This window comes from Gouania willdenowi, chromosome 5, assembly GCF_900634775.1.
Source record: "Gouania willdenowi chromosome 5, fGouWil2.1, whole genome shotgun sequence".
In the NCBI taxonomy this organism is placed as follows: domain Eukaryota; kingdom Metazoa; phylum Chordata; class Actinopteri; order Blenniiformes; family Gobiesocidae; genus Gouania; species Gouania willdenowi.
The window spans coordinates 18,978,969-18,997,992 of NC_041048.1; the positions used below are offsets into that span (position 1 = coordinate 18,978,969).

The window sequence follows — 19,024 nt, forward strand, 5'->3', positions numbered from 1 at the left end:
CTGCACTGAATCAATTTCACAGGAATTTCAAAACATTGTCAATCAATTTCACATGAATGACAACCAAGTAAATCAAAGTATATACTGCACAGTGGCTCTTAAGGTTGTGAGCAATATACTGATGCGACCGAATAAAAAAATCATTAATTCGGAAAACAGATTTTAAAAAAATTAATTCGGAAAACAGATAAAAAAAAATAAATTAATTCGGAAAACAGATTTAAAAAAAATATTAATTCGGAAAACAGATTATTTTTTTTTCATTTATTTGGAAAACGGATTTTAAAAAAATATATTAATTCGGAAAACGGATTTAAAAAAAAAAAAGATTTTTTTTTTTTTTACTGACTTCAATGCTCCATCTTAAAAGAATGTTCCTTCAATAAAAAAGTATATTAATAAAGAAAAAAAGTGTTAAAATGGAAATAAATATTTGACACCCCAAAAATCTGCATTTGAAATTTTTTTCTTTGATTGAAAATGTTTATTAAATTGAAATTTTATTTCAGAATCAGAATCAGAATTCTATTATTAATCCCAGGGGTAAATTGCTTTTGTTACAGCCAGTTAAGAAAAAAAAAATCACAAATAAAAGAATAAAACGTTTCACAAAGACAAAAGAAAGAATAAACGTGAAATAAGTGTATAATTAAGTAAAAGACTGTTGAAAATAAGGAACGGATACACACACATTATATTCATGAAAAAAGTAAGATTTATAATAATAATATCAATAATAATAATAATAATAATAATAATAATATACAGATATTTACAAAAAATAATACAAATGGACAAATATGATACAGTTATTTACAACAATCAAGCTATTTAATTTATTTAATTTGAAAATAATAATTTTGATTGAAGTAATCTTATGCCATATTATGGGTAGGGCAGAGTTTTTTTTTTTGTTTTTTTTTACCTTGGGATTTCCTAAAATGTATAGTGTTTGATAATAATAAAGAATAAAAAATATAGTTTTAAAATGTTTAAATTATTCTTCTTTCTCAAATTAAAAAACACACACAATCTTAAATAACTGCTTTCAATACTTTCACTTTCTCAAATATAAATCTAGTTCAAATAAAATGCAGTATAAAAATGTCACATTTTGTCACGTGTCTCTTTGAGCACTAATTCTGGCCTACTCTGTATTTTTAAAGCAGTAAAACAAACATTATCAAAATCTAATTCTAGGGGGAAAATATGTATTTAAGGTCATCAGAAATGTATGATTTCAAAATGGGGTTACAACCCAATAAAGGTTGGGAACCACTGCTTCATCCACTTTAGACAAAAACAAATACGTTGCTTTAAAAAAAAAAAAGCATTTTTTAAATACACGTTTTCCATGGCAACCGTGACGTCTCTCACCCTATATAAGCGGTTAGAAAGAAAACAAACAGTTTTCCAACATTCTCCAAGACAGAATCATTTGTGGCGGATGTTTTTCTCCGTCTACAACAAGGAAAACACTCTCAAAAATCACCAGCGACCTTTTCTGATCATCATCATCCAGACATTCTCATATTACTACCTTGTTCTCAAGAAACAAAGTAAGTTTTTTTTTTTTTTTTTTTGCACTACAAGCAGCCCGGAACCTTAGTTATTGCACAAGTTCCCGATATACCCATAATACTGATGCACACACAGGGAGACCCAGATGAGACGTTTGCGTTAATTTTTGTTTTAATTAAAACACTGGAGGGAAAACAAAAGCACAGTTGTTTGCACATTGTGCAAGAAATAGTTTACTTTGCTTTTCAGCTCCCGTTAGCACCTCAGTGCTAAACATGTAGCATACAGCTAGCTGCTAGCATAGACGTTATATGGCTGCTAGCACCTCAATGCTAAACATGTAGCATACAGCTAGCTGCTAGCATAGACGTTATATGGCTGCTAGCACCTCAATGCTAAACATGTAGCATATAGCTAGCATGGACACTCGGACAGTGCTAGCTACACGCTCCGAGGTTGCCGTGTCTCTAATCCACACTCGACAACATGACAGGGTTCAGAGCCTAAATGAATACGTCCATCACTGACTAATGAACAAAGTCACTGGATAAATGCTTGTAGTGGACAGTCGACCACTCTCGGTGGTGGAGGATGTGGGGCTAGAAACGGTGCTACAGAATATGGGGCGCATGCTAAAATAAAACAGTAACATTTAGCAACAAACCATGTTTAAAAAAACGTATGTGATTTTTTTTTATTGTGTATGAACGTAGATTTGTGTCTTTATTATTTAATAATAAGAATTGAAAAAAAAAAACAACTTTTCATTAATATAAAAATAAAAAAACTTAAAGCCCGTTTCAATTAAAAAAAAAAAGTTTAATCAAAAATAAATATTTCAATTAAAAAAAACAGTGTTTAAATGCAAAAAATATCAGAGACCCAAGTAATTGCATTTGAACACTTTTTTAGTTGATTTTTTTATTTTTATTGAAGTCATCTATTTTTCGTATTTGGGCCATGTTATGGGTAGTATATTTGTGTATTTATTATTCAATCAAAAAATAAAACATTTCAATCAAAGAAAAAAAATCAACGTTTAAAGTTAAATATTAAATCTAAATGAGATTTTATTGTGGTACTTAAGGGGAATTTGCATATTACCTAAATATTTAGTTTCACCCATGACATTTAGATTTAACATTCAGATTGTGTGTGTAAATAAGTTTCCCATTGGGGATTAATAGAGTTTCTCTAATCTCTAATATATATATATATATGTGTGCATGTACGCAGTATTTATATATACACAGATGTGTATGTTTATATATAGTATAAATACTGTTGTCATATATACATATAGTCTTAGGAAGCAGGATTATAATATGTGATTATTAAATGATGGAGAAGGATTAGATTAAATATGTTTTACGTCTTTCTAGCCCTTTTCATACATTTTATGCTGGATATTAAAGGTAAACACATCTTTCTATTCTAAGAGTCAGTGTTAAAAACTAACTAAACAATGCAGAGAACTGTCCTGTAAAATGTTCTTATTTTATTTTTTTTAGTTATAATGCAAGAATTAAACTTTAATATCCAGATAAGACAATACAAATAAAGGTGATATCCAGTCACATGGCTGCTTATACTGTATTTGTCTGCTGTGTGAGTTTAGTCTAGGTCTGTGTTAAATGTTGGTTCTCATGCATGAGCCTCAGCAGCTTCTTTATTCTCTTTACTTTGTGTCACAGGAGACCAAAGACCATCCTGATGGATCTTTTGGACGAATTCGAGAGCTTCGTCCAGGAGGAGGAGTTGAACAGTCTCCTTCCTGAGGTTGATGATGTGTTGGAGCTCTTTCCAGAGATCGCAGATGTGGTGCTCTGGGCTTCTAACCATATGGTGTCATCTCCTCCTCCTTCTCCTCCTCCATCTCCTCCTCTTTGTCAATATCCTGCTCCACCACCAACTGGACTCCAAGTAAGACATCACCCAAACAACATCCCAGCATGCATTTGTTCATCCATCAATGAAAATATCTGTTTTAATATTTTTTTCAATGGTAAAATATGTGAAAGCTTGATTATTTTATATATTTTCATAATTGTTAACTATACATATGTGTTTAACTGTACATAGAACTGTAACACGGTTCCCCAGGTTTGCGTTAAATTATGATTGACAGTTTTTATAGGATTATCATGGCAATTACAGTTGCAAAGTCAATTATCTGAGCTAAATTACAATTTAATTACAGATACGACAGTGACATATTTTAAAAAATGCAATTACAATTATAACTACACCATAATTGTAATTAATTTTCAATTACCATACAGGTTATAATTATAATTGACACCAACCCTGGTGTTTAGTTTGTTGGTGGATGGTTGATACCATGACAGAGTCTAATATTTATGTTTTTGTGTCTCCAGTCTGACAGCGTTCCATTCCTCATGCCTGAAGGAAACAATTTTTTTCACCTTTTTGGAGAACGGTAAGAAAAACAAACAAACAAACAGACCTGATCGATCACAGATGTTGGTCCACATGTTTGTGACATGATTTCTCATCCAGCGTGTTTATGTTTTTATCTTTGTAGAGATTGCGATGGTGTAGTGGCTGCCATGACATCAGAGGCCGTGGAACCCGTCCCAGTTCCAAAGTGAGTGTCCTTGAGTTGTTTTAATTGTCTTTTTTCTGAGAAACTCTAGATCAGAGTGTCTCATTGCTCTCTCTCTCTACTACTCTCAGCTACTGTTTCCCTGCCCTGCTCACTGTTTGCATTTTGTTTTTCAGGAAAAGAAAGCATAAGGAGGATAAGAGGACGTATATCAAGAAACCTCCCAACGCGTTTATGCTTTTCCTCAAAAGCCAGAGGAAGACGGTACAGGAAGAGCTCGGCATTAAGAACAGTGCCGTAGTAAACAAAGTTCTTTCTGAACGCGTACGTTTGTTTGTTCCTTAATGAATGATCCGTGATCTTCACATTTTTGTCTTCAGTATGTGTGTGTGTGACACTTTGTTATTGTTCATCCACAGTGGAAGTCATTGCCAGCAGAACAAAGAGACGTCTTTAAAGCAGAAGCCGAAGCCAAAGCTAAAATTCATGCTCTGAATAATCCCGGCTGGAGCAACAAAGTGAACTACGTAAGTCTACTCTGCAGAAATGTTTACACATCAACCTTAGAGGTGATGATGCCATGACTGTGGAAGTGTTTTATCAGCTGACTAGAAGTTGCATGTGTCTGTTTTTAGGGGAAAAAGAGTAAAAAGTCCAACGCTAAAGCTCCACCTCTGCCTCCACCCTCCTGCTGATGGGACTGTATAACAAACATCGCTAACAACTAACGGTAAGTCTCATTACTCAAAACATCACTTCATTTCATCATCATTTGATTTTACATTTGTTTCAGCACAAATGTAAAATCAGGTAATCAGTTACTATAAAACAAGACTACTGTGTATCTAAAGTGATGTGCAGACACAGACACACTCTCTAACCACAGGTTTAATCTCAACTGTGTGTTTATTTGTCTTAGTCTAAGACACGTGTCAAACTAATTTAAAGAGAAGAATAATATCAGTCACTTATTGTTTGGATATTGTCGGTACCACCGTATTTTATACTGGCCCAATAAAGACCAAACTGGTCCTAATTTTGCCCCTGAACTAAAAAGAGTTAAAATAATTATATATAATAATGAATCAATAGTCTAAAACAAAAATGAGGTGTACCTTAAAGTGATGTGCAGACACAGACACACTCTCTGAGAACAAGTTTAATCTCAGATGTGTGTTTTAATGTCTGTCTAAGAGCATCAAGGTTTGCATCAATTTAACTTCAAATAGTGTCTGTGCTCTCCATAGATTGTTTGAATTGCATATATCAGCCATTTAAGATGGTCTTTAACCTTTAGTTTATGTTGTATTCTATCATAGAGACTCACCTACAAACAAGCCTGCAGTAGAATCAGAAAACTCATCAGCTGTTCTCTATATTTTACTAGCACCAAGGACAACAATGACAACGACAACATCAGAAGCAACATCAACAGCAACTACAACATCAGCAACAACAACAACAACAACAAGGGCAACGTCAACACCAACATCAGCAGAAATTAAGTGTCTTTACTCAAATAATCACTTTATTTTACTTATTGTTTTATTTCAGAATTAGTGTAATCAATAATAATAATCATTTTGTGTAATCAATCACTTAGTTCATGATGACTCAGCTTTTGTTAAATGTTTTACTAGCACCAAGGACAGCAACGACAACGACAGCAGCAGCAAGGTCAACAGCAACAACAACAGCAACATCAACAACAACAGCAACCTCAGCAACAATAACAGCATCAGCAGCAGCAACAATAAGGGCAACGTGATTGATGTGATTGATGTTTTCAGTCGGCCTTTAAGAGTTTGTTTTTTTTCTTTTTTTAATTGCTTTCAAATGAACTTTCTAATGAAATGTCCACAGGGGCAGACCAGTCTAGGATCATGCAGGAGCAGATGAGCGGTGCTGCCATGGCCATGCCTGCAGATACAAATAAAGTTTTCAAAGTATGCTCGCTCCTGTCTCTACATTTGGCTCCTGGAATGTCTGCAGTAGTTTTCTAATAAAATGATCTTCCTCCATTGTATTTCAGGCTGAGTGGGAGGCACTTGAACTCACCGACCACCAGTGGGCACTGGAGAATGTAGAGGAGGACCTGATGAACAGGGAGCTCGTCTTTGAGGGGATGTTTAACAGGGAGCTCCCCAGTGGCATTTTCTGATCATGGCCTGATCTTTTTTTTTCCTTGAAGCCTTTGAGTTCTTGTTGTTTTAAAAACCAGTATAAAAGTCTGTCAGTTGTCAAAAGGATGCAAATGCTTTTGTAAAAGTCCAATTAAGTTACATTGCTTTTTGTATCTGCCTTGTGTTTTGTATTTTATTAAAACTGATGAAGAGGGTTTCCATTGTGTGCAGTTTTCTTTATTTATTCATGATCTAACAATCTCCTCCTGTACAGCGTACATCAGCAATTACACACTATATTTCATATTTTGGAGCCTCAAAAACTCTCAGTGAAGTCGACATCAATCAGTTGGTTTGAGAGGAACAGTTTGTTAAACATTGACACGTGTTCAGTTTAATTACATCCTCAGTCCAAAGGCGATGATCTGCTCAGGAAACACTGATCACTCTAAATGCAGTGGTTCTCAACCTTTTCAGCCAGAGACCCCCAAAATAAAGGTCCCAGAGACCGAGGATCGACCCCCACTGTACCTGAAGGTGGTTGAACACAGACATGAACATTAAAGAACAGTCATGTGGAGACAAGGTCAACAATAAGGGGGGATACAGGGGAGAGATTTTTAGGGCCCATCCATAAAGTCAGCAAAATGATGGTCCATTGTTCTATGAATCTATAATAACCACATTTATATCTGAATAATATCCACTGTTATCCAGGAAGTGTATTATTTACACCATAATGTATAGTCATCTTAAAGATCTAAATCTTTGTTTTAATCAGAAATAAAATGGGTCATAAATATGAGGTAGTAATAAATAGGTATAATTCTAAGTCCTAATTATGAGATAGAATCTGAAAATTATGACTTCAGAATTTTTTAATCATTATTTTACTATTCCTAGCTTCTTTTTTTTTAACTTGCAGAAATGGGCTTCCATAGGATTGGCCATTCTGGAATTGTATACATAATTTTATTGATATGGCCAAATATAATCATAAAAAATAACGTTTACCTGATTATTATTAATTAAAGAGTGAACAGGTTCACATTGCTGCGTGCTGTTCTGCCACACAGAGAGCAGGAGTGTTGCACCGACAAGTCTGTAACAGTACACTGATATAAACGAGATAGGCACATGGTTTTTATTAGGGATGTCCCGATCTGATATTGATATCGGATATTGGTCCGATATCAGCCGGAAAATGAATATCGGATTTTATCGGACTGCATCTAAAATCTCTGATATATATTATATTTAATTATTCAATTGTAGAATACTGTAGATATTATGTTGATGGTTAAAATGTATGTAACCAATTAGTTAATAATAAATGGGTCAGTTTTTCTCATCCCTACTGTTGCTGACTATTGTTCTCTGTTTGAGTAACATTACTTGATCAAGTCTTTTCTAACATTCCACACTACAAAATAAGTCATAAAAGTATGTATGATTCGTGCTGATATCGCATTGGATCATTATCGTATCGACCAATACTCAAGGCTGCAATATCGGTATCGTATCGGAAGTGAAAAAGTTGTATCGGGACATGCCTAGTTTTTATTCACAAATAAAGGTAAGATCATACATGATGTATTTTTTTTCAGCCACTAAAAACCCTGTTAAAATGTAAAAAAATAAATAAATGTATATATCTAATAATCATATATATCCTATATAATCTTATAATAAATCAGAGATGAACCTCTCCACTCATCCCTGGTTTAGAGATAAAAGAAAGCTGCTTGTTTTCGCAGGTTTTCCTTCTCCTGTCCCATACGTGAGAAGAGCAAGTTATTTTCATCCAACGTCAGTGCCTGATCGTTAAATGTTCTTTCTACCCATGATACATCTCACAGGATTTATTGAAGCAGAAGCAAAGAAAGGGGAGTGCAGACGTCCTTTAACTTTAGACAAATGTCTCTGACAATGAGGCTACTGTATATGAGAACATTGGAACTTATTTTATGGAGATTAAAAAAGTAGTAAAATGTCTTTTGACAGATAATCAACATTTAAATGACAACTTCATCATTAAAATGAAAAGTAATATTTGAGTTTAAAAAGTGAGTTGACTTTTCCTGTGCAGTGTTAAATTAGTTTTCTTGTCTCTACAGGTCAACCTCTGGTGTATGGAGGTAGATTTGTGTCTTTATTTCTCAATCCAAAATTAATTTGGAAAATGGATTAAAAAAAATATTAATTCAGAAAACTTATTTTTTTTTATCGACTACAATGCTCCATCGTACTATAGCCTAACCTCAGAAAAAAAAATCCATTTTTTTCCCATTTTTGGTTCATGTCTGATTTATTATAAGATTAAATAGGATATATGTGATTATTAAAAATATACATTTATTTATTTTTTTACATTTTAACAGGGTTTTTAGGGGCTGAAAAAAATACATTGTGTATGATCTTACCTTTATTTGTGAATAAAAGCTAGCGATGTCCCGATACAACTTTTTCACTTCCGATACAATACCGATATTGCAGCCTTGAGTATTGGTCGATACGATAATGATCCAATGCGATATCAGCACGAATCATACATACTTTTATGACTTATTTTGTAGTGTGGAATGTTAGAAAAGACTTGATCAAGTAATGTTACTCAAACAGAGAACAATAGTCAGCAACAGTAGGGATGAGAAAAACTGACCCATTTATTATAGCCTTACCTTAGGAAAAAAAAATCATATTTTTTCATTTGTATGCCTTACTATAGCCTGTGGCCGCTAGATGGCAGTGCTGCGCCACCAAAACAACAGCTTTCAGCAAGTATACAGGCATAAACACTATGTATAAGTGTGTTTTTTAGATTTAATGAGTCCACTAAAGCTATCAGACATGTTCGTTTCACATAATATGAAGACAAAGAGTACAAAGTGTTTCAAACTTGTTATACCTACAGTAAATAATCACAATCACCTCATTAGTTCTTTTAAACATAAGAGTCTTTATTGTAGAAGACTGTGAATTATACGTGCGTTCATGCAGAAGTCTCAACATTTTGAGCTATTGATCTATATTCTTTAGTCTTTCCTTGGGGTGTAAATCGTGGTTATATTCAATTAAAATCAAGGGGACGACTTATCCAATGATGCAAACTATTTGTCAATGTTTTTTCTCCAACAGTCTAGAGGGTAAAATATTTCTAAAGGGTCAAATAAATGAAAGTCTGCATAAAAGGAGTTTATCATATAAAGACCTAAAATTAGCTTTAAAACGTCGTAAAAACAAAACAAAAAAAAAAAAAAATCCTACTTTGATTCAATTTATGAGCGAGACGTATTTGTGAATGACTCACGTGGATAAGGCGTTGACGCAGCCCAGCGTCATGACGTCAGAGGGCGTGTCTCAACAGAGGGCAGAAGGGACTCCACGATGGGAGGTTTGTGTCTGTTTTAGGACCCTTAAATGTTCACTTCTGTGTGTCGTGTTTGTTTCTCCGCGCTTTGGTTGTCACGTCCACTGCTGTGGGACTATTTCACAGATATTTTCACAAAGCTCACGAGGTGAAAGGTTGTCTTTGTTTACTTTAAAGACGGGGAAATGTCCCTCTGCTGGTGATGTTGTCGGAAAAGTTCCTTACGTCAGGTTTGACAGGATAAGAGTTGGATATGAGACAATGTCTCACCACATAAGCTTAAAATGTGTTGGTCGTGCATTGTTTGCTGTTTACGCACTCTTTGTGTAGCCCTAGAAGATCATATTGGGGTACTAGAACAAAGCCTGTTCAGTGTCAGTTGTCACCTGGATCCATCTTTGACTGACTTTGTGTTGTGTGTTATTGTGGATCCACAGATAGTTTCTGTGAGCAGCTGATAGAGGACACTTCATTCCTCAGAGCTGAACACAGACTGGACACTGAGCTGCTGGACAAACTCATCCTGCAGCTCAACAGGATCTACCCACAGATCCTCTCAGACAAGGAGGCCACCAGAGTGAGTCCCTCACCCCAAAGTCCAGCTTTATTCACCTCCATAGCAGAGATTCATGTCAGTATTTAGAATGATCAGAGCACTGATATATCCTAGAGCTGGGAAATATATCGAGATTAAATTCTATTTTGACGATACAAAAAATGACAACATCGCATATATCGAAACAAGCCCCACTACAGAACTCACTCACACGTGCTGTCCCTCACAGGAGAACAAGACTAAAGTGGCACATCATTTACAGCTGTTTTGTTAATAAACGTCCCATTGTGTAATTTTTTCTACTCATTTTGTGTCTTTTGCGTATTGTTGTTCTTTGGTGCATTTCTCCATTGGTTTGTATTTTGAAAATTTTCATAGGTTATTTTTTTTTGTGTGTATTTTTGTTGTCCCATCGTGCATGTTTTTCTCCTTTTGTGTATTTGTTGCCCTTTTATGAATTTGTGTTGTTCTTTTGTTAGTTTCTGTTTCTGTAGTCATTTTTTTTGCTGACTCATGTTTGTGATACACGCACAAGTTATTTAATTTAACCAATCTTTCGTTAGCGTGTGTGGCATTTAGAATCAGCAAATTTCACCTAGAATTGTCTTTTTGGCTAAACTTTATTTGAATTAAAATATCAAGATTTATATTGCATTTCACCATTTTGAGCAAAAAAAAAATCAAAATATGAATTTTATTATAATATATCCTACTCAAATAGACGTACTGTTACTTGATTGAAATTGTACTCCATTACTAGTACAACTAAGTCATACATAAAATACTCAAGTACAAGTAAAAAGCAGCTCAAATTCATTTGTACTCAAAGTAAAAGTTACTCGTTACTTCCACCCCCCATGTTTATTTCTGGAAATAAATTTTGCCCTGGTTCCCTTGTAAAATTTAAAAAGGAAGAGATGAAATCTTGCACGATTGGAACTTAATTTATTTTCTGTGTATAAAAAAAAAAAAAAAAAATAGTCAAAATGTACCATTCTTTTTTTTTTTAATAAAATAACAATGAATTCAATTCAAACATTAAAAAAAAGCTCAGGCTCTACGTATTGCTAAATGTATGAACTCTAGAACAGTGCCATGTCAAATGTGCTATGTGGGTAACAACAGAATAGGTGGAACCCACAACCTGAACCATAGAAAGTGGCTGCGTGTTATTCAGAAAAGGCACGACTGAGAACATCTGGATATAGACCTGAGGTCAGCAGTTTATGAAGAGACCATGAAACAGAAATTAAAAAAAAAATAATTATCACAGAAAATACTAATATACTTAGTCACAGTTGGGTGTAGAAATGTAATAAATTACTTAAGTTCAAGTAAAATGACTGATTTAGAAACAAGTACCCACAACAGCAACTCAATTACAGTAACACTCATTACTTTCACATCTGATAACAACCATTGGAGCATTACCACAGGAAAGAACTAAAGGTTTTTGTTGTTGTTTGGTGCATTTTCAGTCATTTTGCGTGATTTATTCCCATTTATTTTTCCATTTCCATTCTCCTATTGTGTTAATGTATATTTTTCTGTTATTTTTGTGTGTTTTGTTGTCAACTTTTGATTATTTTAGTTGTTATTGGTGTAGTTTTGTAGTCATTTTGTGCTCTGTAACATGTACATTATTTTTAAGATGTTTTTCTCTCTCTCCACAGTGCTGACTAAATCCTGTATAATCCCCCAAAAACTAAATGCAAATTCAACCTAATACAGAACACTATATCATATTCGGTTCAAAGAGTAAAGATCTTGTTATTGTCTCGTGACTTTATTCAGTTTAGAAACGTGGACGTCTCTACGAGCGCTCGTGTGGGCGAGCTGTTGATCCACCTGCAGAGGAAAGGAGAGGAAGCATGCAAAGAGTTTTATCGAGCGCTTCACCTTCACGTAGAGGAGGTTTATTACAGCCTGCCCACACGGCTGCGCCTCAGAGGTGAGACCTGCTATCATGTTATTATATGCGAGTATGGATATAAAATGACGATGGCGTATTAGGGCCACATTCAAATATTAAAAAAATACTGGGCGCTGCGAGATTTTAGTCGTATTATTTCGAGAATAAAGTTGTATCTTAATAAAATGGTCATTTTATGAGATTCATTTAATAATATTTCAAGATTCAAGTCATAATATTTTGAAGTATAAAGTTGTAATATTATGAGAATAAATTTAAAATACAAACAGGTTCTTGTTTGTTGCGGTCACTCGTGCGTCATGGAGAATGTGGAGCATTCCATAGAAGTAGTCGATTTAAGGGCTGTCGCTGTTGGTTACGTTCACTTCAACTGGGAATTCTGAGCGCCATACCATCACGAGTTTTTTAAGATACGTCTTTATTCTCATGAAATTATGACTCTATTCTCAAAATATTACAACTTTAATAGAATTACGACTTTATTCTCGAAATACTACGACTTTAATCCCGTAGTGCTCAGACCTAATATGTTGTCTTCCAAAATAATTTGATCCATGTGTAATGTTTAATGTTGCTTCCCAATGTGTGGCAGATTCAATGGATCCTCTCGCTTTTCCACCATCTTATCAACAGAGACATGTTCTGAATGAAAGAGGTGATCTTAAAGCTGACTAACAAATGACTTCATGATGATCTCGTATTAATACACACTATTTTTCCAGGTCCAGTCTTCTACGTCGGCTGCTTCAGCTTTGCTTTGGGAATGGCTTTACTTTATTACTATGGCGGTAATTTATCTCTCGTTTGTCTACACATTAAAACCTATATCCACCCGTGTGGCTAACCCCCCCCCCCCCCCCCCCTTTTTTTTTGTTGTTATAGAAACCAAAATGTCTGGAGGCAGCCGGGCCCTCGGGATGGCCGCTCTGGGCCTGAAGAAAAAAGCTCAGGAGGTTCTCATATGGTACTCTGAAAAGGGCCTCAGGAAGTAATTTACAGGTGCTCAGGCAGTGCTGCACCAATGAAAACCACCTTCTCCAAAGCGATCACCTTACACTGCAATGCAATACCACAGCACTGTTAGAATGGACCATATGTGTCCAGCTCAAGGATTGGGATCCAAATTTGATCAGTCAGAGCATCTAATCTGGCCTGCAGATTGTTTTTACAAAGAGTGGAAATGACAGGGAACGCATTGGTCACTAAGAAAAATGATATTATATTGACGTACTATTTATTTCCAGATACCGAATGGTTTGGATCGTAGTTGATTGAGAATATGTTGCCTTATAAGATTGTTGATTGGGCTTTTTTCAGGTTGGCACACAAAGGAAAAAGTAGAGCCACAATCAGCCCCTGGAATACAAGAGTTTGAGACCATTGCCTTAAATTCTAGCGTCCTGTTGTCAGATTTTTACAGGTAAAGCTACTGGTGCTGTAGGTGGCAGTGTTGTTGTGTTATTTGTATAAAACTCATGCAAATACCTGCAACATATTCATTTGACAGGAACAGATATTCTTAGCAGAGCTGTTGTATGGGATTCTGCTCTGGTGTAATGCTAGTTTTTATTATTCCAGTAATTAACAAGTGGTACAAGTTATCAAAAATATTTTTTTATTTGCAAACAAGATACATTTTTTATAAGAACATTTAAAAAAAAAAAACATAACTTCAAGCTGCCATATGTTGTATCCACTAACTGTATTTATACAATACAGTAAATTACATATTTACAGTTGAATGTTGTGACAAACTACAATAGCTCCCATTGCTTTATGTGGTAGTTGGTTACAGTCTGTCTAATAACAGATGACTAGTTTTACCTTTTGACGCATACATGTCTAATGTTTTGGGTTGCACTTCTGCACAGAGTATGCAAAATGCTTCTCAAAGAAACAATATCAAAATCCACCATTATACAGTATGACACCACTTCACACAGATGGTCAGAAATCACTTATGGGAAGATGAACTGGCAAGTTTGATTCAAACCAGGATAAGCCTCTTCAAAGTGTAAATGCAACCATAAAGTTTGAGTAAATGTCCACTTATATTTAGGTTATGATTAAAAAAATGAGTGTCATGGTTAGGTTTGAGGACATCTGGGAGCTTGTAGATTTTAGATCCAGGTTTGATTATCATGTAGTGTACATATTTATCAAAAGTTTCTACACTGAGTTTAGGGGTGATGGGGTTCATGTTTATTTGGTTTCTAAATTGTCTGATGTCATGACCTGTCTCAGGTGTGCCTTGTTTTTTGGCCAAAGTAAGATTATTTGAACACTCTGATCCTTAACAGCATGAACATGTGTACTAGAAGGTGGTCCCAATTTGTATTAAATATGTAAACAGTCTTTCTTCTCTCTTTTTTTTCTTCTAATATAACCAGCCTTCTTAAACTGCATTAAAGCCATAAACATGAATATTTTTAAAATCACTTCAAGCTCCAATAAAGGGAAAATTTTCAATAAAAATATGCCGTTTTGTCCATTGACTGTTATTGTATATATATGTGGATATATGCTTTGCATTTTTAGTCAGTTGTTGTTTTTATGTTTGGATTTCTCTGTTCTGTTTCTTTTGACTTGCTTTGAAATTTGTGGTGTATGTTAACTTGATGGGTACATTTGATGATCATTTTCCTTGTGCTGAACACATATTGCACGCATTGGTTTCCCTCTGGGGTCAGATTGACCCCAAGAATAAAATGTGTTTGTAATATTTGAAAAATAACAGGAGGGTTAAGTACAATTCTATTATGTTGACATACAGTACTATTTATCCATCCATCTGACCTGCTTGATCTTTGTCAGGATCCAGAGATTCACATTCTGTTTATTGGCAGATATTTGCACCGAATGGTTTGGACCTTAATGGATTGAAAATATGTTTGATTTTTTTTGTTTTTTTCCAGTTTGGCACACAAAAAATAGTAAATTGGGGATCAGCTCCTAGATGACGATAGTTGTCAGATTTTTACAGGTAAAGCTTCTTCTGCCTGTGGTGTGGTTTGTTAACCTGGCTCTAAAGAACACATAGTGGGCTGGTGGACTCATTGGTGGAGTTTCTGCCCAGTCTGTCAATGCTTAATCCATCCAGATGTGGAGAAAAGACAGTTACATTATGAAACACTTTCCACCCTCTACAGAGGCAACTTCAGCTCCTTCTATCTAGCTGTGGTCTGCTGGCCCCCAAGAACAAAACAAAGGGGTACAGACAGAGTTTTGTGCTTTCAGGAATCTACCTTTTAACTTAGCACTAGTTAAATTAGCTCTCTTTATCTCTGCACACGGACACTTTTAGTGACAGCTGCATTAGTTTAATTGGTGGGATGTTGTTTTATTTGTATTTTATCTTCCTGATGTTGATCCTGTGAGGTTCTTTGTGTTATTCTTGTATTTTTCATGTCTTTTTCCCCCTATGTTTATTGTTGGACCTCTGTATTGATCCCGCAGAGGGGAAATGTGCAGACATGACAGCTCACATCATATAAAGTGCAATAAAAAGTCAACAGACGGCAACACACAGAAAACACAAGACACCCGAAAAATAGTGCAATGAAGATAAAATAAACAATACAATAATAGAAGCTTCGTATATATAAACAGAAATCGAACAAATTAAAAGTATAAAGGATACTTTTATATACATATTTTATTTTACCTCTTGGTACATATTATTTATGTATAATGGATAAATAATAATACATAAATAATATAGTACATATTATTTACGTACCAAGTTATGAATTTTATATTTTGATCATTATCAAAAAGCGCACTGAGATGACTTTGTTGTAATTTGTGCTGTACAAATAAAGTTGAATTGAATTGACATAAAGAAACCTAACCTTTTACCTCTATCGGTATTTAATACTTGATGTGTATTTATGTGGGTGATAGTGTTGTGTTATGTATATATTTATAGATTAGGGATATTTAGGATTACTTAAACTGCTGAAAGTACTTATTCAAATACCTGCAACAGCATAGGAAGATTTTTTTTCCTGACACGTGGGTGCCCTCTGGTGGCTTTAAAAATAATTTCATCACAACGGCGCTTATTTTCTTCTCATTTCCAAATAGTTTTCATAATCGTTGCTCCATGTAATAATAATAATAATAATAATAATAATGAATTGGCTGTATTATAAATAGTATCTTGCGTTTAATTAGGTAATTGTACAAATATATCTGGCGATTGTGTTTTTGAGAAATCACGTGACTCAATTGACGAATGAGGTAGCAAGGCATCGCGCGGTGCATTATGGGTATTATAGCAACTAACTTAAATAAATGCACAAAACAACGTTGTTTGTTGCAATACGAACACCAATAATGAGAATTACATCGCACGAATACAAAACGAAACCAACATAATACTACTGTGGATACCTTTTTGGTACACCGTGAGTGAAAAATATGCTCATCCGTCGCTGGTATATAAGCGAAGTATTCTCACAATATTGTTGTGTTGTATGAAAGGAGAGAAGGTTAGCACTCCCCTTGACAAGGATGGAAATGGCCCCTGTGGCCTGCAACACATATACGGTTAAGGCACTGCCACCTACTTCGTGGCATCTCTAACCAAGTTTTTTTTTTTTCAATTCCTCTCTTTGCTTTATAGTAAAACTTGTTTTGAACACAACTTAGAACAGGAAGTGTGTATTAAGCATTTCCCCATCTGAAATTTTTTAACAAATAGAAAAGATTTTGAATTTATTTTAATTATTAATCTTTTTTTTTTTTTTTTTTTTTTTTTTTTAACACAATCTTAAATAACTGTATTTCTACTATACTTTTACTTTGTGAAATATAAATCTAGTTTAACTAAAATGTAGTAAATTTTTGATCTTGTGTGTGCACTGTTAAGCGCTTTATTTTGTTAATGTAGAGGAGCCAAACGTTCTATTATTGGAATTAATCAATCACTGAAGCACTCAAAATAATTAATTTCACACTTGTTGTGATCTAAAGCCTTAGATTTACTGGGAGACAAAGAGCAGAACCAATGTGCTTAGGTGATGCCTTCCCTCAGAGGAAACCTGAGAAGGAAAATGTGTGGTTTGTGTCTTCATTAATTCCTCTGAATCCTTTACCTGTGTTTTCCAGGTAAACTTTGAAAATCACACAAAAATACGGCCGAGAGTGAAAAGTCTTGTAGCCAGAGTTAGACATGGTTTTTGAATGTGTTTTGTCGTTACGAGCGGAGGTAGCTCACCGCGCGGCGCTACTTCAATGTATGTTGCGATCCATGTTTCTGTGGCTTCCTGTACACGTTATTAGTATGATTTATGAAATGTATTAACAGTATTTACTTTTTGAATGGAATTACTGAAATGATGTTCTAATTTTATGACCAGCACCTGTATATCTGGTTAATGCCTGTGAGGAAATTGATGTGTGAATGGGTGAAGGACCATATTGCTGTGTTTAAAGTGGATTGAACAGACTGTGAACTAAACAAAAGGACATTGAAACAGACGCACAATTGTTAAAAAAAGACAAGTTGAGTTGGATAATGAAAGTTTACTAACTCCATGTAATAAAACAGATGAAACCTGAGAAGGGAAAAGTGTGGTTCGTGTCTTCATTAATTCCTCTGAATCGTTTACTTGTGTTTTCCAGACACTGAACCAAAATGTTTTTGTTGCTGTGGTCTGTAAGCCCTAGAACCCGTAACAGTTGCTTCAATGTCTAAATATTCTCTCTCCTGTCAGCATCACATTAGATCCACACAATGATCCTCCGTTTATTGGACAGCTCGTGTTCTAAGAGATCTGATTGATCAGGAGGCAGAACTTTAGCACTCGCTAAGATCTTAGCCAGAGAAGAACCTGGTGCAAACCAGGCTATAACCAGCATAAGTTGCCATGGTGATTTAGCTCCGTAAGACGTTAGCGAGCTTCGTAGTCCAGGACACACTGATTAAATCTTGGAAGTTAGCGTGAGAAAAGGTCATCTTGCTTCGTAACATACCCCCCTTGTGTTAACTCTTGTCTTAGTGTTCCAGGTATTCATGCTCATGTCTCCACCTCCCAGTAATGTCAGTGTGTTTGGGTCGTGACTGGTTAGCTGCCTCATGTCTTGCATCCATGGGCGACCATGGATCAGGTGGTAGTGGGTCGTCTTCTGATCGAGAGGTTGGGGGTTTGATCCCAGTACCTGACCATGTGTCGAAGTGTCCTTGGGCAAGACACTGAACCCTAAGTTGCTCCCAGTGGTCGACTAGCGCCTTGCATGGCAGTCCTGTCCCACTGGTGTGTGAATGTGAGAGTGATTGGGTGAATGAGCTGATATGTAAAGCGCTTTGAGACTGCTTCAGTGTGGTGATAAAGCGCTATATAAATCAAGTCCATTTACCAATTACCATCCAGGTGTGGCCCCCACCCAATCAGACTTCCTGCACTATTTAGCAGAGCGCTTGGACACTGAATGATTGCTGGTTCGTCATTGATGTCAGCCTCCTCGTGTTCTGCTGTGTTTTGTTCCATGGTTTCTTCGTGCCTTTTTGGGTTTTGTTATTAAAATATACTGGACTCACCAACATTCTCTCTGCCTGCTGCCTCCACCTGTCTCTGTATTTGGGTCTGCATCCACACAGCGTGACAGAACGAACCAGCCATGAGTGGACCCAGCGGAGATGAACCTGGTGGAATGGGATTACCTATTGGCAGAGCTTCCTCCTGGAGGCTAGGGTGGGCAGGATTCAACAAGAGGAAGTTCCTGCCAGGGACCCCTACCTGGGCACTTGACTGGCCTTCGGAGGACCCCGGAGCCTCCAAGGTAAACGCCCGTCTAAGAAGACAGCCCAGCCCTACAAGGTCCAGGCTAGCGTCCCCGACTCTCCTAGCTTCCAGGCTAGAGTCCCTGATTCTCCTAGCTTCCAGGCTAGCGTCCATGATTTTTTTTGTGTGTAGTACCCTGGCCTGGACGCATTAGCGCCACCTTCTGC

At 35.7% G+C, this 19,024-nt stretch overlaps 2 protein-coding genes and 1 non-coding gene across 5 annotated transcripts; all 3 read left to right on the top strand.

The window, feature by feature from the left end:
• The first annotated feature begins 1,640 nt into the window (after positions 1–1,640).
• On the top strand, positions 1,641–6,419 carry LOC114463359 (transcription factor 7-like). 2 transcript variants are annotated; one of them, XM_028446874.1, is made up of 10 exons: positions 1,641–2,200; positions 3,216–3,444; positions 3,900–3,961; positions 4,067–4,129; positions 4,264–4,411; positions 4,507–4,614; positions 4,723–4,817; positions 5,475–5,860; positions 5,951–6,033; positions 6,120–6,419. In XM_028446874.1, the coding sequence occupies exons 1-7, from the start codon at positions 2,187–2,189 to the stop codon at positions 4,780–4,782; spliced, it is 684 nt and encodes a 227-aa protein (XP_028302675.1). In that variant the 5' UTR covers positions 1,641–2,186; the 3' UTR covers positions 4,783–4,817; positions 5,475–5,860; positions 5,951–6,033; positions 6,120–6,419. The 2 variants fall into 2 exon arrangements, with proteins under 2 accessions (XP_028302675.1, XP_028302676.1); XM_028446875.1 differs by lacking the exon at positions 1,641–2,200 and adding an exon at positions 2,665–2,936.
• Positions 6,420–9,532: 3,113 nt separating this feature from the next.
• On the top strand, positions 9,533–14,565 carry card19 (caspase recruitment domain family, member 19). 2 transcript variants are annotated; one of them, XM_028446877.1, is made up of 6 exons: positions 9,533–9,604; positions 10,018–10,157; positions 11,931–12,087; positions 12,662–12,724; positions 12,792–12,857; positions 12,952–14,546. In XM_028446877.1, the coding sequence occupies exons 1-6, from the start codon at positions 9,598–9,600 to the stop codon at positions 13,059–13,061; spliced, it is 543 nt and encodes a 180-aa protein (XP_028302678.1). In that variant the 5' UTR covers positions 9,533–9,597; the 3' UTR covers positions 13,062–14,546. The 2 variants fall into 2 exon arrangements, with proteins under 2 accessions (XP_028302678.1, XP_028302679.1); XM_028446878.1 differs by lacking the exon at positions 10,018–10,157 and having other exon boundaries at positions 9,550–9,604; positions 12,952–14,565.
• A 1,975-nt stretch (positions 14,566–16,540) lies between these two features.
• LOC114464144 (U6atac minor spliceosomal RNA) lies at positions 16,541–16,668 on the top strand. The gene has a single exon (XR_003674168.1). It is a non-coding gene; the product is annotated as a U6atac minor spliceosomal RNA (small nuclear RNA).
• Positions 16,669–19,024: the final 2,356 nt, after the last annotated feature.